This window comes from Microcebus murinus, chromosome 19 (genome assembly GCF_040939455.1).
Source record: "Microcebus murinus isolate Inina chromosome 19, M.murinus_Inina_mat1.0, whole genome shotgun sequence".
Classification (NCBI taxonomy): domain Eukaryota; kingdom Metazoa; phylum Chordata; class Mammalia; order Primates; family Cheirogaleidae; genus Microcebus; species Microcebus murinus.
In genome coordinates, this window is record NC_134122.1 from 17,207,293 (window position 1) to 17,228,849 (window position 21,557).

Consider the following 21,557-nt stretch of genomic DNA (forward strand, 5'->3'; position numbering starts at 1 on the left):
CCTAGAGGAGAGCCGAGCTGTCGGAGAGACCGGAAGTGGAGGAGCACCCGGAAGTAGCCGGCGTCTCAGAGAGACCGCCTGACAGACTCTGACAGGATCCAGTGCTGCAGAAGGGAGGTGGCGGCCATGGAGTTGGGCGAGCTGCTCTACAACAAGTCCGAGTACATCGAGACGGTGCGCGAGTGTAGACATCAGCCCTCTCCTTTCCAAGCCTGCGTCCCTTTGAGGCCTGACGGGCGGCGCCATCCTATCCTTGCCCCACCCACCCCGGGGCCCTTTGGCAGTTAGTCAGGGAATCCCAAGTGGCGCTTCGTGTTTGGCCTGGCTTTGCTATTTAGTCCGTTCGTGGCCAGTTTAGGCTTTTTGTATTTATTTATGGTTTTCTCGTAGGGATAAAGTGCCTTCGGGAAGACAGGACAAGTCTCATCTATCCTATTTATTTTTTTAAGAGACGGGGTCTCGCTCTGTCGCCCACGCTGGAGTGCAGTGGCCCGGTCATAGCTCACTGTAAATGTAACCTCCATCTCCAGGGCTCAAGCGATGCTCCTGCCTCAGCCTCTCCAGTAGCTGGAACTATGGCGCCTCCCCAAGCCCAGCTAATACTTTTTTAGTTTTTTGTGGTGATGGAGGTTTCGCTATTTTGGGCAAGGTGGTCTCGAACTCCTGGCCTCTAGCGATCCTCCCGCCTCGGCCTCCCAAAGCTGTTATTACATGTGCGAGCCACCACACATGGCCCATCCTAATATTAATTACAGCTCCAGGCTGTAATTAATTTTTTGATATCCCGGACTCATTCCATTGTGGACAGCAGCCCATTCCAAGTTTTTTATTCTTCAATATGAACTTTCTTGATGGAAACCTGTACCCTAGAAACTCACTCCGTTTCCTTACCCCAGTTTTCTGTTGTTTCCTTTTAGGCATCTGGGAACAAAGTTAGTCGCCAGTCAGTGTTGTGTGGAAGCCAGAACATCGTTCTTAATGGCAAGGTAAGGAAAGGCCATCTCCAGAATGCAAACCTCTGCTTGTTTTCCACTAATTATCACATTAGCAGGGCAGATAAAATGTTGCCATGTCTCCTACTTCTTTTTGTACATTTTTCAATTCTCTTTTACTTTCTTTTATCTGGATCTATTGAATACAAAAAATGTTAAATAAAAGGAGGCAACAGAAAGCATTTTTCCTTTTTATACCAGGAGCAATACCAGTAGCACCTAGAACCTCTTAAGATTATTCTACAGTATTGTAGTTTGCCATAAGGTACTGGACATAAATAGGCAATAAAGTATTTTAAGGTAGAAACTAAAGTAATACTCATAAAACCCTCTGTTTAATAATTAATAATTCACTATTAACTGAAACTCTTAAAATGAATATAAGAATTGGTAAAGGTATTAAAATATGAGACAAACGTGCAAAATGGAATCTGAAAGGCTCAGAAGCTTGTAGTCTGAATAAATGGGAATAGCAAAGAGATGAGTATAAATCTGTAAATAACCTGAGAAAATATCACAAGGTATATTTGAGCTTGACAAACGAAGTTCTTAGTTTTTGCCTGCCATCTGGAACACACTCCAGTTTGAAATTAATTTTCCTTTAAATGTTACATCTCTAACTTCCAGAAGGACAAGAATCTCACTATAACCAAGAGATGACAGGTATCTTCAGTAGAGACACAATTAGACTCCATTAAGCCCATAATACCACGAAATTCAATGGAAAAGAAATAGAGTTCAGTAATTGCTGCTCAGACACAGTTTCTACATTGAATTAGAAAATTCAGTTAAGTCCATTAGACTCATTAGCAAGTATGTGGAGGCTTTTTGGAAATCCCTTAGCTAATTCTGAGACACTTCCTGTGACTTTGTAGGGAAGATTTTTTTTTCTTGTGGTGAACTATATATAACAAAATTTGCCATTTTAATAAGTGTACAGCTTATTGGGATTAATTACATTCACAGTGTTCTGCAAACATCCCCACTATCTATTTCTAAAACTTTTCATTGCCCCAAACAGAAGCTCTGTACCCATTAAGGAATAACTCCCCATTCCTTTCTCTCCCCAGTTCCTCCATCTACTGGTACCCTCCATCTACTTTCTATGAATTTGCCTATTCTAGATATTTCATATAAGTAGAATAATATATTTTTCCTTTTTGTCTGGCTTATTTGACTTAGTATTATGTTTCAAGGTTCATCCATGTTGTAGCACATCAGAACTTTATTCTTTTTCATAACTGAATAATATTCCATCATATACATGTACCAAATTTTGCTTATCTGTTCCTCAATTGATGGATAGTTGGACTGTTTCCACCTTTGGGCTATTGTAAATAATGTGGCGATGAACTCTGACTTGAAAGTGTCTGTTCCAGTTCCTGTCTTCAGTTCTTCTGAGTGAGATTGCTGGGTCATATGGCAAGTCTAGTTTAACTTTTTGAGAAACTGCCAAACTTTTTTCCATAATGACTGCACCATTGAACATTCCTACCACCATTGTGCAGGGTTCAATTTCTCCACATCCTTACCAACACTAGTTATTTATTTTCTGTTTTTTGGATGATAGCCATCATAGTGGGTATGAAATGGTATCTCATTGTAGTTTTGAGTTGCATTTCTCTAATGACTAATGACATTGCACATCTTTTCATGTGCTTATTGGCTATTTATATATCGGCTTTAGAGAAATATCTATTTGGTCCTTTGCTCATTTTAAAATTGTATTGTTTGTCTTTTTATTGTTGATTTGTAGGAGTTCTTTATATATCCTGGATATTAAACCTTTATCAGATATATGATTTTCAGATATTTTCTCCCATTCTGTATTCTTATCTTTTTACTTTCTTGAAAATGTCCTTTGGTGCACAAAAGTTTTTAATTTTGAAAAAGTCCAATTCATCTATATTTTGTTGCTCATGGTTTTGGTGTCATATTTAAGAATCCATTACCAAACCTAAGGTCATGAAGATTTACTGCTGTGTTTACTTCTAAGAGTGTTATGGTCTTAGTGCTTGTATTTAGGTTGTTGATCCGCTATGAGTTAATTTTTGTATATGGTATAAGGTAGGGGTCTAACTTAATTCTTTTGGATGTAGAAGTACAGTTGTCTCAGCACCATTTGTTGAAGAGACTAATCTTTCCTGGTTGAATGGTCTTGGCACTTGTAGAAGATCAGTTGGTCATAGATGTATGGGTTTATTTCTGGCCTCTCAATTCTATTTGGTTGGTCTATATGTCTATCCTTATGCAGCACTGCACTGTTTTGATTACTGTAGCTTTGTAATACATTTCAAATCAAGAAGTATGAGTCATCCAACTTTGTTCTTTTAAAGATTACTTTGGCTATTCAGGGCCCTCTTTTCTTCTTAAAAAGATCTTTTATTTGGCAATATTTGCTGTATTCAAAAGAGAATGTGTGGTATATATGTTATAAAGCATAAAAATTAAGTCAACACCAATGAATCCAATACCCAACTGAAGAACTGGGGCATAATCAATGTGCTATAATAAGTACTATCTTTATGTTTTTTCCCTATCTCTTTCTTCTGCCTCCGTCCAAGAGGAAACCACTATCCTGAATTTTGTGTCTTATAAATTATTTATTATTTAAAAAAAAAATTACCACATATGTAAGTATCCCTAAATAATGTATATTAACTTTATTTGGTTTTCTACAACTTACATTTTTTTACATTCTGTTATAATAATGACAGTAGGAAACATTTATATCACTGAGTGCCATAGTTCTCAGCTTTCATTTATTTTATTTTTTAATTGACAGAGAATAATTGTACATATTTATAGAGTACATAGTGATATTTCAGTATATACAATGTATAATTATCAGATCAGGGTAATTAATATATCCATCAACTCAAACATTTATTATTTCTTTGCTTTGGGAACATTCAATACTCTTCTAGGTATTTGAAACAATATAATATATTATTATCAATTATAGTCATCCTACAGTGCTATAGAACACTAGAAGTACTACTCCTATCTAGCTGTAATTTTGTATCCTTTAACAAATCTCTCCCTGTTCCCTCTTCTCTCTACCCTTCCCAGCCTTTAGTATCATCTGTTCTACTTTTTACTTCTATGAGATCATCTCTAACTGCAATCATTGTCATGAGGGCAATTTTCCTTTTACCTAAAATTTATCCTTTTTGACAGAACATTTGATATAGTGGATTATATAATATAACTTTCAATCAGTGTCTTATTATCTTCTCTTTTTTATTGTTATGTTAGGCTGTGTTGGTAATTAAAAAAAATTTTTTTAAATGTGCTTTGTTTTGTAGACCATTGTGATGAATGACTGTATTATCCGAGGGGATCTGGCAAATGTAAGAGTTGGACGCCATTGTGTTGTGAAGAGTCGTAGTGTCATAAGGCCACCATTCAAGAAATTCAGTAAAGGGTATGTAATTTAATTACCTTGTTCAAGTCTTGGGCAAGATGCTGCTACTAGTGGTGGTGTTTAATTTAAAATTAAAGTATTGTTAGTACTGCTATAGACTGTGGTGAGGTCAAGGAATGCATTGTTGCACAAGAAGTATAGACTAAAAATACTAATGATTAAGAAAGATTTAAATAAATTCTAGGTTCATAGAGGGCAGGTATGATCTCTGACAAAATATTCTTGACAGAACAGAACTAGAAAGAGCTAGTCAGCTACTTTATATCTAGCTACTTTATATCAGTTCCAGTCCAAATATTTTACATCCCAAGGTATTGAAATTACTATAAATGTGATCACAGAACCATTTTCTGTGACATTTGACAAATCCTGGAGAATGGGAATGATGTCAGAAGTCTGGAGAAAGCCTGCTAACTCCTACTCATCCTTTAATTCTTTGCTTAAATGTCACTTTCCATTAAGCTTTTCCCAAACCCATGGGCTGGGTAAAGTCTCTTTGTTATACTCTCATAACTTGATATTGTATCTCTATGGCCCTTGTCACAGTTGTAACTAATTACTTATATAATAATTTAATCTCATTTACTTATATAATGATTTAATCTCATTTATTCTCTTAATTGTAATGTCCCCATGGGCATAATTGTGGCTCTTTTGCTCACCATTGTATCCCTAATTCCTAGCATAGAGTCTGGCACATTGTAGGCACTTAGTAAAATCAGTGAATGAATAAAGTTTCAGAATGTTGAGTGCTGGAAATTATAGCCCATGAACCTGATGTCAATCCCCTGAAATATTATAGGGCAGATGTGATCTGTGAGCATTTTCAAAGGAAGTAAGAATGAGCAAACATTCATTAATTTTTACTTGGTGCCTGCTCTTTTAACTTTGAAGATCTTGTCCCTTCTTTGCTTTCTTGTTGTATATTTCTTTATTCTGCTATTTCTGATTTTAATCTAGTAATTCCATTTATCTTATTCAACATTATAGAATTTTTCTAGCCTGAGGATTCTTTCCTTGCTAGGAACAGTCTTATTAAGACAAAATGATGAAGTTGAGATTACTATATGTAGTTCTATAAACCTTGACCTAATATCACCTTGACCTTTCTTTGTTCATATTCTTTTTCTTCTCCAGTGTTGCATTCTTTCCATTACATATTGGGGACCATGTCTTTATTGAGGAAGATTGTGTGGTCAACGCAGCTCAGATTGGTTCCTACGTTCATGTTGGCAAGAACTGTGTGATTGTGAGTATGATGCCTTGGCTGGCTAAGCAGCCTCACTTCCCCTCCAGCTCCCATCCCTTATATTAGTGGGTCTCTGCTTCTGGGACCAAGCGGGGTAGGAGTATTTTCCAAACTTCCCAAGGTTGAGTCTTTCTTGTCAGATATGGAGGTTTTTCTAAACGTTAATGTAATAATAATGGCTAATCTTTATGGAACCTCTTCCATATGATGTTTAAACCTTTTCCTTTTTTTTTTTTTTTTTTTTTGAGACAGAGTCTCACTTTGTTGCCCAGGCTAGAGTGAGTGCCATGGCGGCAGCCTAGCTCACAGCAACCTCAGACTCCTGGGCTCAAGTGATCCTACTGCCTCAGCCTCCTGAGTAGCTGGGACTACAGGCATGCGCCACCATGCCCGGCTAATTTTTTCTGTATGTATTAGTTGGCCAATTAATTTTCTTTCTATTTATAGTAGAGACGGGGTCTCGCTCTTGTTCAGGCTGGTTTTGAACTCCTGACCTTGAGCAATCCACCCGCCTTGGCCTCCCAGAGTGCTAGGATTACAGGCGTGAGCCACCGCGCCCGGCCTAAACCTTTTCCTTTGATTATTTCATTTAATCCTTGCAACCATCCAAGAGTTTTAGGTACTGTCATTATCCCTATTTGCAAATGAGAAAACTGAGGACCTTAGATACGAAGGGATTTGACAAGGCTAATAAGTGGTAGAGCTGGGATTTAAACCCAGGTGAAATGATTAACTATGCTGCTATAATAGCCTGCTGTTGCCTTACTTTATGGAACTTACAGTCTAATGGGGGTGAGGGGATCTGAAGGGGGAGTTGAAAGTGGCCCCTAGTTGGGGGAGGATGGGTATTTCAGCAAAGGGATTGACATGTGTAAGGGTCAGAGTCACCAAAGGGTTTGCTGTTAGAGTAACTGCAAATAGTTCAGGGTGCAAGTGGGCCCCTTGCTCAGCCGAATCTGTAGGACCTGGTCCATAGAAGCCAAGGCATCAGTTTAACTCAGCCAAGGCTTAACAAGATTGGATTTCTTGCTATGTCATAGATGAAGTGTTTGATTTCAGTTGGGATTTATTAGAAAATCCTGAGTGAGAATGTTAATGTCCAGAGCTGACCTGCATTAATGTTTAGGGAAAATGTTTCCTACATTTTAGTTTTGTACCTTAGGCTAGATTCTAGGAAAAGCCAAGACTTTTCTTATGTTTCTTTAATGGCCATATCCATTAATACACAGCCAGCTGTCTGCTCTGGGTAAGACTCAGACCCTAAAATATCAAAAAACTTGCAGAAACCATGCAGTGCACATTCCAGGAGCCATGAAGGCAGAACAAATGGTGCACTGGAAAACCACATTGATGCAAAAACCATTCCAGTCTGACTTGCTAGTCAAGAATTAAGGGAAGTGATGGTTCTGCCAGATATTCTTGCTTCAGAGAAATTCCTAGTATTAGAGACAGAAGGTCTTTGGCTCAGCCTGATATTGAAGAAAGGGGGAAGACAGTAAAATCCACCCTCTCCCTTCACCCTGACTGTTTAATGAAATCTAGCCTTCCAAGCCACAGTTGAGTTTTTCTGATATTTTTCTTGGCAAAGTGAAGACATAACCAGAGTAGCCTAGTTCTATTTATATAACCCTGTCCTTCATCCCCAAAGCAAAATGTACAAAAGGTTAAAATCTAGATTCTCTTTCCAATGCTTAGGGAATTCTAGTTCTACTGTCAGGTGCTCTGCTTTCTGTACTACTTTTTAATACATAATTCATGACATAGTCATTGTTTAGTATTGATGGTACTTGCTGACCCTTGACAAATCCTCAAGTAATCTAAGGAGAAAGATTCTTTTAGAATTCTAGAATCTCAGAGCTAGCAGGAACTCTTTTAGAGTCCAACTGGCCCCATGATGCACAGATCCTTCCTATAGCATCCTGTGTGGTAATCTAAATTCTGTTTTGATATGTGAAGGTGGTGTAGGTATTAATTAGAATTATCCAAATGCCTAAAGTGAAAGCTTAACAAGCAATATCAATAGGTACTATTATTGTGCTATGAGTTTTACATTTATCATTTCTAATTTGACAGTATCCTTGCAGGTTTGGTTTTCTGTGCCATTTCACAGATGAGGAAACCAAGGCTCCAAGATGCTAACTAACTTGCATAAGGATATATAGGTGGCTGTAATACTAGCAACATGGCTGCAGTTCTTGACTCCTTGAAAACTTCTCCACAGAAGAATAAAGAAGTGGTTTCAGCTTTTACTCTCCATGCTATTTCCAATCCATTTATACTTAAGAAGTACCTGCATTTTTGCAGCTGCATCATGGTAGCTCACTGTGTATTTTGCTGCTATTTGGTTCATCAGGCTACCAAGAATGTTTCTGAAACCCAGTTAAGCATCATTTCTCTAAGTGGGCAGAGTGGCCAACTAGTGGACAAAGCAGGTGCCTCTAGGCTGTGTGGTAGCTGGTGGTACACAGCTAAAGCATTCCTTTCCACTGTTTTTTCTAGGCCCTTTGTCTGTGGACCTCTGCACGGGAATGTATTAAGCCTTCTGTAGCATGTTCCACTTCCTTTTATTCTGTGCCCCATGTGCTTAGTGTTGAGTTATTAGGAGCTCAGACATGACAGGAATTATTTGAGTTGATATTAATTGGGGTTCACCAAGGGAGATAACTAGTTGCTATATTTCTGAAATTTCCACTAGCAGGTAATTTATGAAAGAGAACTTTTCTTTTTTAAGAGTGGCCATATTGTTTAATTTAATATTAATTTTTTAAAGGAGGAATGAAGAACTTAAGTCATAACTTGCTTTTGAGCTAAAGATGTTGCCAAGTATTGTCAATGCTATTATCTACCCAGCTGGAGACAACTTAGCCACTTGAGAAATTCAGACTGTGGGGGTATAAGCTTTTTAAGAAATTCATGTGATATTCTACCTTTTCCTGGAAATACATATGATTTGTCTATTTAATAATGGGAGAAATTTTATTAAATTTTTTTCTAAATTTTTGTTCCATAGGCAACATACAACCTGACAATGAGAGAAATTTTAGATGCAACCAGATCAAAGTGTCTTTCATGTTCTTTGATAAAATCTGGGGTCTGTCTTGGGAGGCCGAGGCGGGCGGATTGCTCAAGGTCAGGAGTTCAAAACCAGCCTGAGCAAGAGCGAGACCCCGTCTCTACTATAAATAGAAAGAAATTAATTGGCCAACTGATATATATATAAAAAATTAGCCGGGCATGGTGGCACATGCCTGTAGTCCCAGCTACCCGGGAGGCTGAGGCAGAAGGATCACTCGAGCCCAGGAGTTTGAGGTTGCTGTGAGCTAGGCTGACGCCACGGCACTCACTCTAGCCTGGGCAACAAAGCGAGACTCTGTCTCAAAAAAAAAAAAAAAAAAAAAAAAAAAAAAAAAAAAAAAAAAAAAAAAAAAATCTGGGGTCTGGACAGGATAGCATTGTTTTTTTGTTTTGTTTTGTTTTGTTTTTTTGACAGAGTCTCTCTCTGTTGCCTGGGCTAGAGTCTAGTGGCATCATCATGTAGCTCACTACAACCTCAAACTCCTGGGCTCAGGTGATCCTCCTGCCTCAGCCTCCTGAGTAGCTGGAACTACAGACACATGCTACCACATATGTGGTATTTTTTACCACATGTGTGGTATTTTGTATTTTTTATAGAGACGGTATCTTACTCTTGCTTAGGCTGGTCTCAAACTCCTGGCCAAACAATCCTCCCACTTTGTCCTTCCAGAGTATAAGGATTACAGGCATGAGCCACCAAGCCCAGCCAATTGTCTTGGTGTTTGTCAAGATTTCCATATTCTTAATCATGTATATTTTAATCATATTGTCTAATCTGAGCACAACAGGCCCTGGTGATGTAAATGTAGTCAATAAAGGCCGTAACTTTTGTTTATTCATCAAGTAGTCTGAGGCACAACTTTAAACTGTACAACAGAAGCCTCTTTTTTTCCGTTAACCCATGAAACAGATGAGTCTTCCACGCCTTCTTTCTTGCCCTCAAAATGCTGTGGATCACAACAGAATTGAAAAGTGGTGACAGTGGATAAAGTCAAGCATGAGGTTCAGCCCAAACATTCAAATAACTATCACTCAACTGTGGGAGAACAAATGAACTAATAACTTCACTGAATTTGTGAGGACTTTTCCAGTTGGAATTGACAGAAAAGCAAACGAACAAACCTTAAACTGGTAGGCGCAAAGCAGAATGGGTTGGCTAATATAAACCAAGAGAACAGAAGTAGATCCTAATGTGGCCAATTGGCTCCAGGGGTTCAGTCGACATCATGAGAGTTAGTCTCCATCCCTTTGCTGTTTTCCTCTGGGAGAAAATTAAACAGAGCTCTTGGAAGACTAAATTCACATAGGACATGCCTACGATAACTGGTACTGTCCCCAGCATACAACTCTTCCCCCCAAATGTACACAAAAACACACTCTTACAACCCTGCCTCTTCCTCCACATCAGTTATCACTAAAGCAGGGAATTGCAACCAAGCCTGTTATCACTGTCCCTGGCTATTATACCATATCATGAATGGGGAAAATATAAAATAGCCTTCCACACAGAAAATTAGACACCTTTTACACCCATTTCCTGATCTATTTCCTGTTAACAAGATTTTAATTTCAGGGGCGCCGGTGTGTGTTAAAAGACTGCTGCAAAATTCTTGACAACACGGTATTACCTCCAGAAACTGTGGTCCCACCATTTACTGTCTTCTCAGGCTGCCCAGGTAACATTGGATTTTGATTATTTTTATGTTAACTTCCTTAAAACTCATTTTTATTTTCCAACACAAATGTAATGCATGCAATTTCTATCTCTGGCAATATGTTGAGAGAGCTAACCGAAAAATTCATCTGTTACAAAATACCTAGAAATACTATCTAAAATATAATGAGCATCTTTTTAAATGCATAATTGGGTTCACAAGAAACTAAGGAATTATCAAGGGTCAAACACAAAGAGGAAACTAAACCCAAGCTGTAAGATTGCACAGGTCAATGCTGTCTTAATACGAGAACAGTTTAGGGTGTGATAATCATGTGGGCATGGGAAACAAAGCCTTGGATCCACACATGGCAGAGAAATCCTCAGATATTCTTGAAGAGTTCTTCCTCAAGAAAAGGTTGATGTAGAACAAATCTGCCACCAGCACAGGGTCAATACAAAGAAGCATCTTTCTCTTGGCCTGGGCTTTGGGTGGAAAAAGGAAAAATCTATCTTGAGAATTTTAACTGTAGGCTTACCCTCATGTTGGTTAGGGGTTTGATTCATACTTTCCACATGGCCCAGGAATCCCCAAACTGAGAAGTTGTTATAAACCATGGTCTAAGACCAATGATACCTCTGGGACACCTGAAAGTAAATACATTACCTCTTGACCTTGGCTGATAGAATGCCCACAGGTAAAGCCCTTCAGAAGCACAGAGTTCCAAGTTACAAAACCTGTGAGGAAACAAAAATGATATATGCTCATGTCAAAAAACTTGGGAAAAACTCTGGCAAGCAGAAGGAAGACGAAAACTTCACATTTCCTCACCTCCACCCCAAGACAGTATCTTCTCCATATTGTTTTACATGGTTGAAATCATGTAGCATGTACAGGGGCACATCACAAATTCACAGATGGAAGATGATATGAAAGGAGAGATTTGACAGTATATGATACCTTCCACTGGTGGTTTAATTGTTTTTCTACCATTTCTCATCACTCAGATCATTGAACATGAGTTTCAAAGGTGTACAAAATCATCACTCATATTCTTTGGGGAGGCAGTTGGCCATTCTGCTGTGTCACACATCTCTGCTTTTGTAGAGGAGAGGGAAGAAATTTTCTTTAGTTATTTCCAACTGTGAAAGTTTAACTGTTATTAGCAAGTGCTGGGCCAGAATAACCCCAGCAGTTGTTTTAAGCGATTGTCAGATGTGCATCTGATCTGAGGTAAGAAGGATATTGCCAGAGAAATACCTTAATCTCTTTTAAATTATTCAAGCTCCTTAGAACCAGGTCTTTCTTTCCCCAGGACTCTTCTCAGGGGAGCTCCCGGAGTGTACTCAGGAGCTGATGATTGACGTCACCAAGAGCTACTACCAGAAGTTTTTGCCCCTGACACAAGTCTAGTGTCTCTGTGTCATGTCTTGGATTTGCTTGAGCTCTAAGAATGAACCTGGGGACAGAGTGAGCCAGTCAGCATCTACAAAGAACTCTTGTGTCTTTGACACCTTCTACCCTCCTTCTTTTAAAAACATCCTTTAGAATTTCTCAATCCTTCAAGGCTCCAAACTCTTAAGATTTTAATAACAGAACAGCTGGAGGAGTTGTCTTCGGCCACTGTGCTTATACCTTATCTATTTATTAACAGTCACTTCATACCATTATCTGTGGAACACAAGAGTCATCTGTTCCCAACACTCCCACCCCTAGGTCCTGTGGATGGCTGGATCCTGCCTGAAACAGGCCTGCAGAGCAGCAGTAGTGCTCTCCCAGCCTGGAGGTCATGTAGCTGCTATGCTGCTCACAGCCATATACTATCCACACTACCCATTCACACAGGTGACGCTCAGCTTTCCTGCTGCTAACACATTTTGCCAGTTGTTACAATTGCTCTTAATCCTGGGGAGGAAAGTGCGTGTGACTTTTCAGAGCCCAGATTCCTATTGGCTATTAAAACTTGAAGAGAGGGATGGTTAGTATTTCTCTTCTTCCCAAAATGACCTTAACCATCCCAGGGTGGTTAATAAAAGACTTTCTAGCATTCTGGTCTAGGGCCTCTGGCTTTCACTAAAAAGGGGCATCTCAACACCCCAGATTTTACTTTTGCAAGGTTCCAGATAGGAGTCTCCTGTGGATTTCACTGAAGACACATCATTTGTAAACACTTGCTCCCTGGCTTAGAACCATTCAACCTGTCCTATATTTGCCATAAACCCCACAGTTCAGAGCAAAATGTCTGTACTTTGAGCCCAATCACATATATTCATGAAGAGCTTTTAAAATCATCTTGTGGGTACAGACTCCCCAAAGAGTAAATGACATTGCCAAAGCCATTCTTACCATCTCCTCTGGCTAATAGCATAACCCTTCCTGGTTTTGCTCTGACCTATGGTTTCAAAGGAAGATTAAGAGGTGAGGGGCTGGGAAGGTTGGCCTTGCTTAATGATCTGATCTGCTATAAGTGAATAGGGCAGAACAGTTCAGCTTTGAAGGCTAGAATCTAGCAGGAACTATCTTGACTTAATATCCAGTTGTGGAATTTGCAAAAACAGCTATATGTAATCATCTCTACTAGTTCAATTTAAAATTCATTTCTGGTTTGTCACTTTTTTATGTTTGTACATTAAAATATTGACACATGGAACAAGTCATTTGAAAGTGATCACTTTCCACCTCCAGTGACAACTGCTGCCATTCCTCAGGCACTTTGTTGCATGCCTAGTGCAGTGCCATGGGCTTTACCTTCACTAGCCTGTTTATTTCCTATACCAATTCAGTCAGGTGGGTGTTATTTCCACTTCACAGATGAGAAAAATCTCTTAAGACATTAGCTAACTTGGTCCAACCTATAGAGTGAAGAAATGACTGATCCAGGAATCACACCATGCCTATCTGGACCTGCAGCTTTTGCTCTTCAGCTCTGCCCTGAAAAAATGAGACAAGCTTGTTTTGGAGCACATGTGCTATATGTTCTGTCTTATACCAGCAGTTTATAATGGTTGTAACTTTTTTTTTTTTTTTTTTTTTTTTGGTGATATCCTGGCATCTCCCTCATGTCCTTTCCTCTTTTGTGCCACCAAAAAGGTGAATCTTGGAATTGGCAGAGTTCAGATGCTCTCTAGGCTAACCTCTTGGAAACCTTCCAGATCATATCTAACATTACCATCCAGCCTGTGTTAGCTTGTCACTTTATGCAACTGACTCTCCATTTTGTTGACAAACAACTGAAGTCAAGAGAAAGTGGGTTTATTTTTTTTTTGAGCCTTTTAAAACAAACATAATTTTAAAATCTTTAAGTAATTCAAGCATATGATTATAAAAAGCCAATCAGTAAGAGAGGGAGATATAATGAAATTTGATCTTCCCAATCTAGAATCCCAGTCCCACGTTCTACTTCCAGAGCCTACCTACCTCTCTGAACAGTTTTTGCTCTGTCCTCTAAGAAATAGTCTGTGCATGCATGAACAGGTATAGATGTGTACTCCAGCCTCTTTTTATTCATACAATGGGAGCACTCTCTATGTACTCTTCTATGCCTTGTTTCTTTTGCTTACTATATCTTAAAGATTGTTACATATTGGCACTTATGGGTGATAAAAAATAGCAATTGCAAATACTTATAGAGTGTTTATCCTGCACCAGATACTCTTCTGAGTTGTATATATTTATTAATTCCTTTAATTCTTACCATTAACTATGAAGTAGATATAGTTATTATCCCCAAGGAACAGTGATTAAGTAAATTGCCAAATTTATACAGCTTAAAGTAACAGTGAATCCAGGCATTATGGCTATAGAGCCCATACTTTTAACCTCCATGTTATGATGCCTTTTATTTCCCAAAATTGTGTCATCTGGCCAGCCCTTGCTGAACAGGAAGCTAAGAAAGTGAGTATTTTGCATTCTCAGCCAGGCAAGGATAAAGGAGGTTGGAAGTGGGTACTGGGTGCACCATCCAACATTGTCTGCTGTAGGCAGGAAGCCTAGCATCCCCTCTGAGAAGATGTCTCCTCCCAATGTGCCCTGTTGTCTTGCAGCTACAGTTGTGGTCTGGCCAGTTAAATGGGAACAGGTTTCTAGGTGAGACAAGAATCTAGTTTAGAACTCTTTGTTGCAAGTGACAGAAATCCAGTTTGAACCAGTTTAGGCAAAAAATGGGTTTTATTGGCTTATACAACATATCATGGAAAAGACTATCTTGAGCAGCAATATAATGTGAACCTTGGGCAAGTTACTTAATCTCTGTGCCCTGGTATCCTAAACTGTATAACGAGAATAACAGTAGCACCTCAGAGAGTTGGTGTGGATTCGATGAGATATTATGTAAACATTAAGGACAGTTCTTGGCACTTAGAAAGTACTCTGTAAATAACAACTTACTATCATTGCAGGAACTATGTCCTAAGATTTAAACCTCATCAGGGCTTTTTGTTTTTTATATCTTTTTCACCTTCCCAGTAGTAAAGACTGGGCTTCTGTAGCAGAGAGACCACCAAAACACAGTGGCTCAGATGAGATAGACATTTATTTTTCTCACCCTAACAGTATAGACATAGGCAGGTGGTCCAGGGCAGGTAAGTCAGGTGGCTAGGTTCCACGATGTCATCAGGCACCCAGGTGCCTACTGTCTTGTTATGTGGCTACATTTAGCGAAAAGGAAGGCTATAAATTTAGTCTTTATTTGGGCAGCGTAGTCTCTGAGGGAGGAGGTTCCAGTAGTAAAAAGGAGAGGGAGAGAATGGACCTTGGGAGAAGCAAGCAAACCTGATCAGGCCTCTGTGTTGGCTTCCTTTCCTCCTGCTGCAAGTGGGCCTTTTTCATGCATTTGGGGACGTGACAGCTCACAGCTCCAGATTTATATTCTCCCCACTTGGTGACCCTGAATGAAAGGTTTTTTTCCCTTCCAGTTCTAATTTGGAAAATCTCAGAGAAGGTTCTCAGTGTCGTGAACTTTCCATGCCTTGAATCAGTCACTGTGGCCAAGGATGTTCAGCCATATGATTAACCCAATCGGCATCATGGCCTTTCCTTTATCCCCCCATGGCAGGGAACAGCAGAGTCCATTACAAAAACAAGGTGCTGGGAAGACAAAAACAATAGCTACTACAAATAGTGAATGACTCTGTAATTATGTACTGATATTGTTTGAAAGTGTGTTGACAGTCGGGGGAGCATGTATCCTAGGAAAGACCAGCTGGACTCTGTCTCCATGGTGGCCCTCACCCCAGGGACAGTCTGTCACAAGACAATTACTCTTTTAACCCTAGAGAAAAAAGTCTTTTTGTCTCGAGAATACTCCCAGAAGAGTAGACAGAGGGAAAGACCCTGGTTGAGACTTGTTCCAATTGGCTTAGGGCAGAGAGGGAATTTATTGGCTCATGTAGCTGAAAAGGCCAGGGCTCAATTGGATTTACCAGGACTCAAAACAGTGTTATCAGAGACCTGTCTCTCTGTGGCACTCAGTTCTGGTTTCCTTTGAGTTGGCTTTATTCTCAGGCTTTACATAGTGACCCCACACCTTCAGTTATTGGTGGAAAGAGCTCCCCACTTTGCTGACAAAATCCCTGGATTTGGTTCTCTTTGGTCTAGACCAGGAAGGCCTCAAGTCATCAGTGTGGCCAAAAAGGTGGACTACACTGAGTGGCTAGGCCTAGCATGTATCTACCTGAACTGGTACCTAGTAGTTGTGGTGCAGGTGATATTTCCAGAAGGGGACGAATGAGTAGTGGGCGGGAAAAATCATTAGGTGTCCAGTAGGCCTTGTCCCTTTCTCCAAGCTCTTAACTTTCCTCCCTCTCCCTGCTGACCCTCAGTCTCTCAGTACTCTTGGTCTTGGGAGCTATCTTCTGAAGATACTCCTGAAGAGATACCTGGGTGTAGATTAGGGAGCAGAGAGAGGATGTTGCTTAGCCAAAGTGGGGTATTTAATAAAGAGCCATTTGTAGGATAGTCTTCTGTCTGGAATTGCTTCCGCATGATCCCCGAAGCACCTTATGGGAGGGGCTCTATGAAGAGTTTTAGCTATGTATCTGTGTTCTTTCTGAGCCCCCGCTAGTTGTGAGTTCCTGAGGAGTCAGGTGTATGCATGTGGGTTATTCAGCACGTACTTACTTGGAGCAATTGGCTGGATGTGAACCCTCTCACCCCAGACCCCACTCTAGCTTCAGATAACCCTCATGTTGCAGGATCCCTGGTTCACGGAACAGGTTGAATGATTGAGTTGTGAGCCTCCTAGTGACCGATTCGACTTTACATGGCTGCACAGAGCCCTTATGGTTGTTTGGGGTTGGTGATGGCCCCTGAATTAGTCACTTCTGTATGAACAAATTCACTCATGACTTGAGGCCACAGTTCCTCTCCTAGTCACTGACCCATCTGGGTGATGGCAGACTTGAAATTAATCAGATAAACATTGCTCCTATTTAACACATCCTTGGAAGATCCTCAGCTATACAGAAGGGGTCTCGGTGGCTAGGGAGGCCTTCTCGGTATCCTGTTCTGGTCAGTGAGAGCCCAGAGGGTGTTCCCCAGCCATGTTCTGGCTGGCCTCAGCCATTCTTAAGTACAAACTGGCATTTAACAAACGAAGATGGTCACTATGGGTAGTCAGATCCAGCTGGCTGATCTCCTGGGGGTAGCTTCTGTAGAGCTGCAAGGCCCCTGAAATGGTACTGGCAGTGTTGAGACAATGTCTTTCAGAAGCAGATATCAGCAAAATGTCTTACCGGCTTGAACCAGTTCCCTCAAGTCCATGATCACTGAAACACTTCTGAAGCCCCCCAGCAATGGGGTTGTACTTTTTTTTTTTTTTTTGAGACAGAGTCTCACTTTGTTGCCCAGGCTAGAGTGAGTGCTGTGGTGTCAGCCTAGCTCACAGCAACCTCAAACTCCTGGGCTCAAGCAATCCTACTGCTTCAGCCTCCTGAGTAGCTGGGACTACAGGCATGCACCACAATGCCCAGCTAATTTTTTCTTTATATATTAGTTAGCCAATTAATTTCTTTCTATTTATAGTAGAGATGGCGTCTCACTCTTGCCCAGTATGGTTTCGAACTCCTGACCTCTAGCAATCCGCCTGCCTCGGCCTCCCTGAGTGCCAGGATTACAGGCATGAGCCACCATGCCTGGCCAATGGGGTTGTACTTTTTTTTTTTTTTTTTTTTTTTTGAGACAGAGTCTCGCTTTTGTTGTCCAGGCTAGAGTGAGTGCCATGGCGTCAGCCTAGCTCACAGCAACCTCAAACTCCTGGGCTCCAGCGATCCTTCTGCCTCAGCCTCCCGAGTAGCTGGGACTACAGGCATGCGCCACCATGCCCGGCTAATTTTTTATATATATATCAGTTGGCCAATTAATTTCTTTCTATTTATAGTAGAGACGGGGTCTCACTCTTGCTCAGGCTGGTTTTGAACTCCTGACCTTGAGCAATCCGCCCGCCTCGGCCTCCCAAGAGCTAGGATTACAGGTGTGAGCCACCGTGCCCGGCGGGGTTGTACTTTTTGTGGAACATGTGCTGCTTTCAGCTTTCTGCATTAGTTGCAGCTTGCAAAAGTGGACTGATAGCGTGACTCTACTTCCTTCACTTTTTCCCCAGTACACATGCCTTAATAAGGTAGGTTGATGATTAAAATGTAGTTGTCCTCAAAAAGGGATTTCTCTTTTCTGGGCTGCTCACTGAGGACAAAAGGGGTAGAAAGTTATATAAACCCATTTTGAAATTTTTGAAAATTCAGGATTTCACCCTTTATTAGTTTGCTAAGGCTCCTGGAACAAAATATCACAAATTGGGAGCTTAAACAATAATACACATTTATTTTCTTATAGTTCTGAGGTTAGAAGCTCAAAAGCAAGGTTTCGACAGGTTTAGTTTCTCCTGAGGCATCTCTCCTTGGCTTGTAGATGGCTGCTTTCTGGCTGTAGCCTTGCATGGTCCCTCTGTGTGTCTGTGTCCTACTCTCTTCTTTTTATAAGGATGCCAGTCATATTGGATTAGCCCCCACCCCCAAATAATCCCATTTTAACTTAATCACCTCTGTAAAAAGGCCTATCTCCAAATATAGTCACATTCTGAGGTACTATTGGTGTGGGCTTCAACATATGAATTTGGAGGATTCACAATTCAATCCACAACACATAGTTACCAATTCCAGAATGTATCTTTCTGGTTACAGTTGTATGAAAATATTTATCTGTAAACATGCTTTTGTGCCTCTTGCATACAACTCTTCCAGAGGAAAGGCCTGGCTAAGAGTAAGAGATGATTGAAAAAAAAAAAAAAAACTTTACTGATACCTTTATCATTCCTGGGACAGTCTGCTGATTTAATACTCAGCAGATTGTCTTCCTTTATATTGTATCTTTTTTATGTTGCATGTTGCTTTTGGTATCACCCTGACTCTTTGCCCAGTATATGATAGTTCTGCTGATGTTTTATTGTTTATTGGTGAACATACCCTCATTAAGAGTTTTTGGAAAACTCATCAAATTCAATGAATACATTTTCTTCATAACCCATTTGGAATTATTCCTAATAAAATGATAAAACATAAAAAAAAAAAAGAGATGATTGAAAAAATATAAAGTTAGGATTACAGAACAGGACACACTGCTTTTGTAACATTGGAGAAAAAATTAAAATTTTAAAAAAATTAAAAAATTAAAACCTGGCATCTCAGAAGGCTTGATCTTTGTTCTTCACAACATTCCTGGAAGCTTCCTCTTTCTGAAGGAGAATTCTCAGTGCTGCTTTTCCACATGCTGTGAGTTCTTTGAGTTCATACCGACAACAGAGGGCGGCCCCAGCTCCAGCACTTTTCAGGAAGAACACCTTCAAATGTCATCCACATTGGTGAGATGGATAAATTTGTACCGTGAATAAGCAAAACTGTTAGGAACTCACTGCCTTCAGGCAGTCCCTCAGAAGCCAAGGACTCCAGGAAGTTTTCAGATGGAACTAAAACACCAGGGAAGGAGGCCTCACGGTGGGAGGCCACATTGGGAGCCCATTAACCTATACTCCCTGACTGATGTATGTCCTGCTGGGGGTACCCTAACATTGCAAATTCTTTTTGCAGGGGTACCACCTGTGCCCTGGGACTATACTTTTGCACGTGACCTTAACTATCATGACACTGCCTCAGCCCTGGAAAGCATTCAGCATATTAGCCAGAGTTGTACTGTCCCTGAATTGATGCCATAGGGTCAGATAAAAAAGGTCCATAGAGAAACTTATGGAGAAAGCCACCTGGTTTTCTAAGATAGACTTCTATGGTTAATGGGATTTATTTTAACTGGCTTAATCCAAGACCCCTAACAGGCAGACCTGAGGTCCATACTGCAGGTTTGTCTCAGCTTTTTAGATGGGGTCCTACTGATGATAATTTTGCTGCAAAGAAACCTTAGCAAGGAAGTAGACTGTACAGAAGAGATAATAAAGCAGGCCTGTGACTGCTCTCCTTAGACCTGTTTGCAAGATTGGCCCTTGACTGGCATCTAGGAGCTTGGATTTCAGGAGGGTTCTCACCATTTGCTAAATGATAATGGTGGCTCACTAGGCCTAAACTGTTTGTGCAAACAGTGTGGTTTATGCTGAACACCAGCTTTCCTTCTGGGAGTCTGGGGTTTTGTTATGTGTTAGAGGATGATGATATGACCAGTGCCAATAAAAACCTTGGACACTCAGTCTGTAGTGAGCTTCCCTGGTACACAACATTTCACATGGGCTATCACAACTCATTGCTAGAGGAATTAAGTGTGTCCTGTGTGACTCCACTGGGAGAGGACTCTGGGAGGTTTGCACCTGGTTTTCTCTGGTTTGGCCCATGTGCCTTTTTCCTTTGCTGATTTTGCTTCATAGCCTTTCACTGTAATAAAGCATAGCCATTAGTGTGACTGTATGCCAAGTCTGTGACTCTCCCAGTGAATCTTCAGGCTGGGAGGTGGTGTTGGGTACCCCCAGCACGGCACAAGGGAGACATGTGGGGTGATAGTAGTGTTCTCTTTCTCAATCTGGGTACAGTTTATAATGGGTGTGTCTGTTTGTGAAAATTCACTGAGCTGTACAATTATATGTACATCTTTCTGTAAATATATTAAATTTCAACAAAAAGTTAAAATAGAAGAATTTACACCCATAAGGATACAAAATAATAACTTAATTTTTAAAAATCTTACCTTCATTCAGCAAACATTTTAGTAATACACCTTTTTACCAAGCATTGCACTGGGAGCTTGGGACATGGGTGGAAAAGACAGCATCACTGACATCATTATCAGTCCAGTTAATTGAGAGGCAGGTAAAGGATGCTTGCAATATGGCTGATTTTTGCTGGGCTCCATCACGGGCCTCACAGGGTGCAAAAGGGGGGGACAGAGAAAAAGCTTCTAACTTGGGTATTTTGCTGTTCCAAGGTTGCCACTGAAGTACTTATAGAAGCCTGACAGGCAAACGGGCAAGGAAGGGTAGCTAGGAACTGTGGCAAACAGAGAGTTGCTAGAGCTTCTGATTTTTTTTCAGGACAAGTCACAAACCTGAATTTTTATGTGAGCTCTCTTTTTAAATCCTATAAATGAGTTCCAATTTTAAAAAGTAGGAGGCCAAACAAAACACCCCTGCAGGACACATTTGGCCATGACCTGCCAGTTTATGAGGCATTCTTGCAACTGTCTCTCCCACTGGCTAAAAACTTGAGTGTCCACTATTTTAAGCACTGGGAAATACAGTACAGCAGCAGGCCAGGCAGCTTTGTGGCATCATTGGGGACTCACTCTGGTATCCTGTTTCTCAAGCTTCAGTGTGTGTGTGAATCACCTGAGTAGGCTTGTTGAAAGGCAGATTCTGACGGGGGTCAGGGATGGGCCTGAACATTTGCCTTTGCCTTTCTAACAAGCTCTCAGGTGATGGTGATGCTGTGGGTCCCTGGACTATACTTGAAGCAGCGTTGCCCTATGTTACAGAGGGGCTATGGAGCAGCAGTTATTTGAAGAAGGGATGGGGACTTGCCTTTAAGGTGCCTTTTGTCTGGCAAGCATCCTGTTTCTACTTAGATTTTAGTTTATTTGGGGTGGCTTGGCAGAGAGCTGATAGCATCGGAGGCAAGTGCTAAGGTTATCCTAGGCTGCCTCTCGGGCGCTGCCAGGTCTCTGTTCTTAGAGTT

At 40.6% G+C, this 21,557-nt stretch overlaps 1 protein-coding gene across 1 annotated transcript; it reads left to right on the forward strand.

Annotated features, from left to right (window-relative positions):
• The first annotated feature begins 31 nt into the window (after nucleotides 1–31).
• On the forward strand, nucleotides 32–12,445 carry DCTN5 (dynactin subunit 5). The gene is made up of 6 exons (XM_012780187.3): nucleotides 32–174; nucleotides 918–986; nucleotides 4,301–4,419; nucleotides 5,557–5,668; nucleotides 10,317–10,419; nucleotides 11,714–12,445. Exons 1-6 carry the CDS (start codon nucleotides 127–129, stop codon nucleotides 11,809–11,811), a joined length of 549 nt encoding a protein of 182 aa, XP_012635641.1. The 5' UTR covers nucleotides 32–126; the 3' UTR covers nucleotides 11,812–12,445.
• The last annotated feature ends 9,112 nt before the right edge of the window (nucleotides 12,446–21,557 follow it).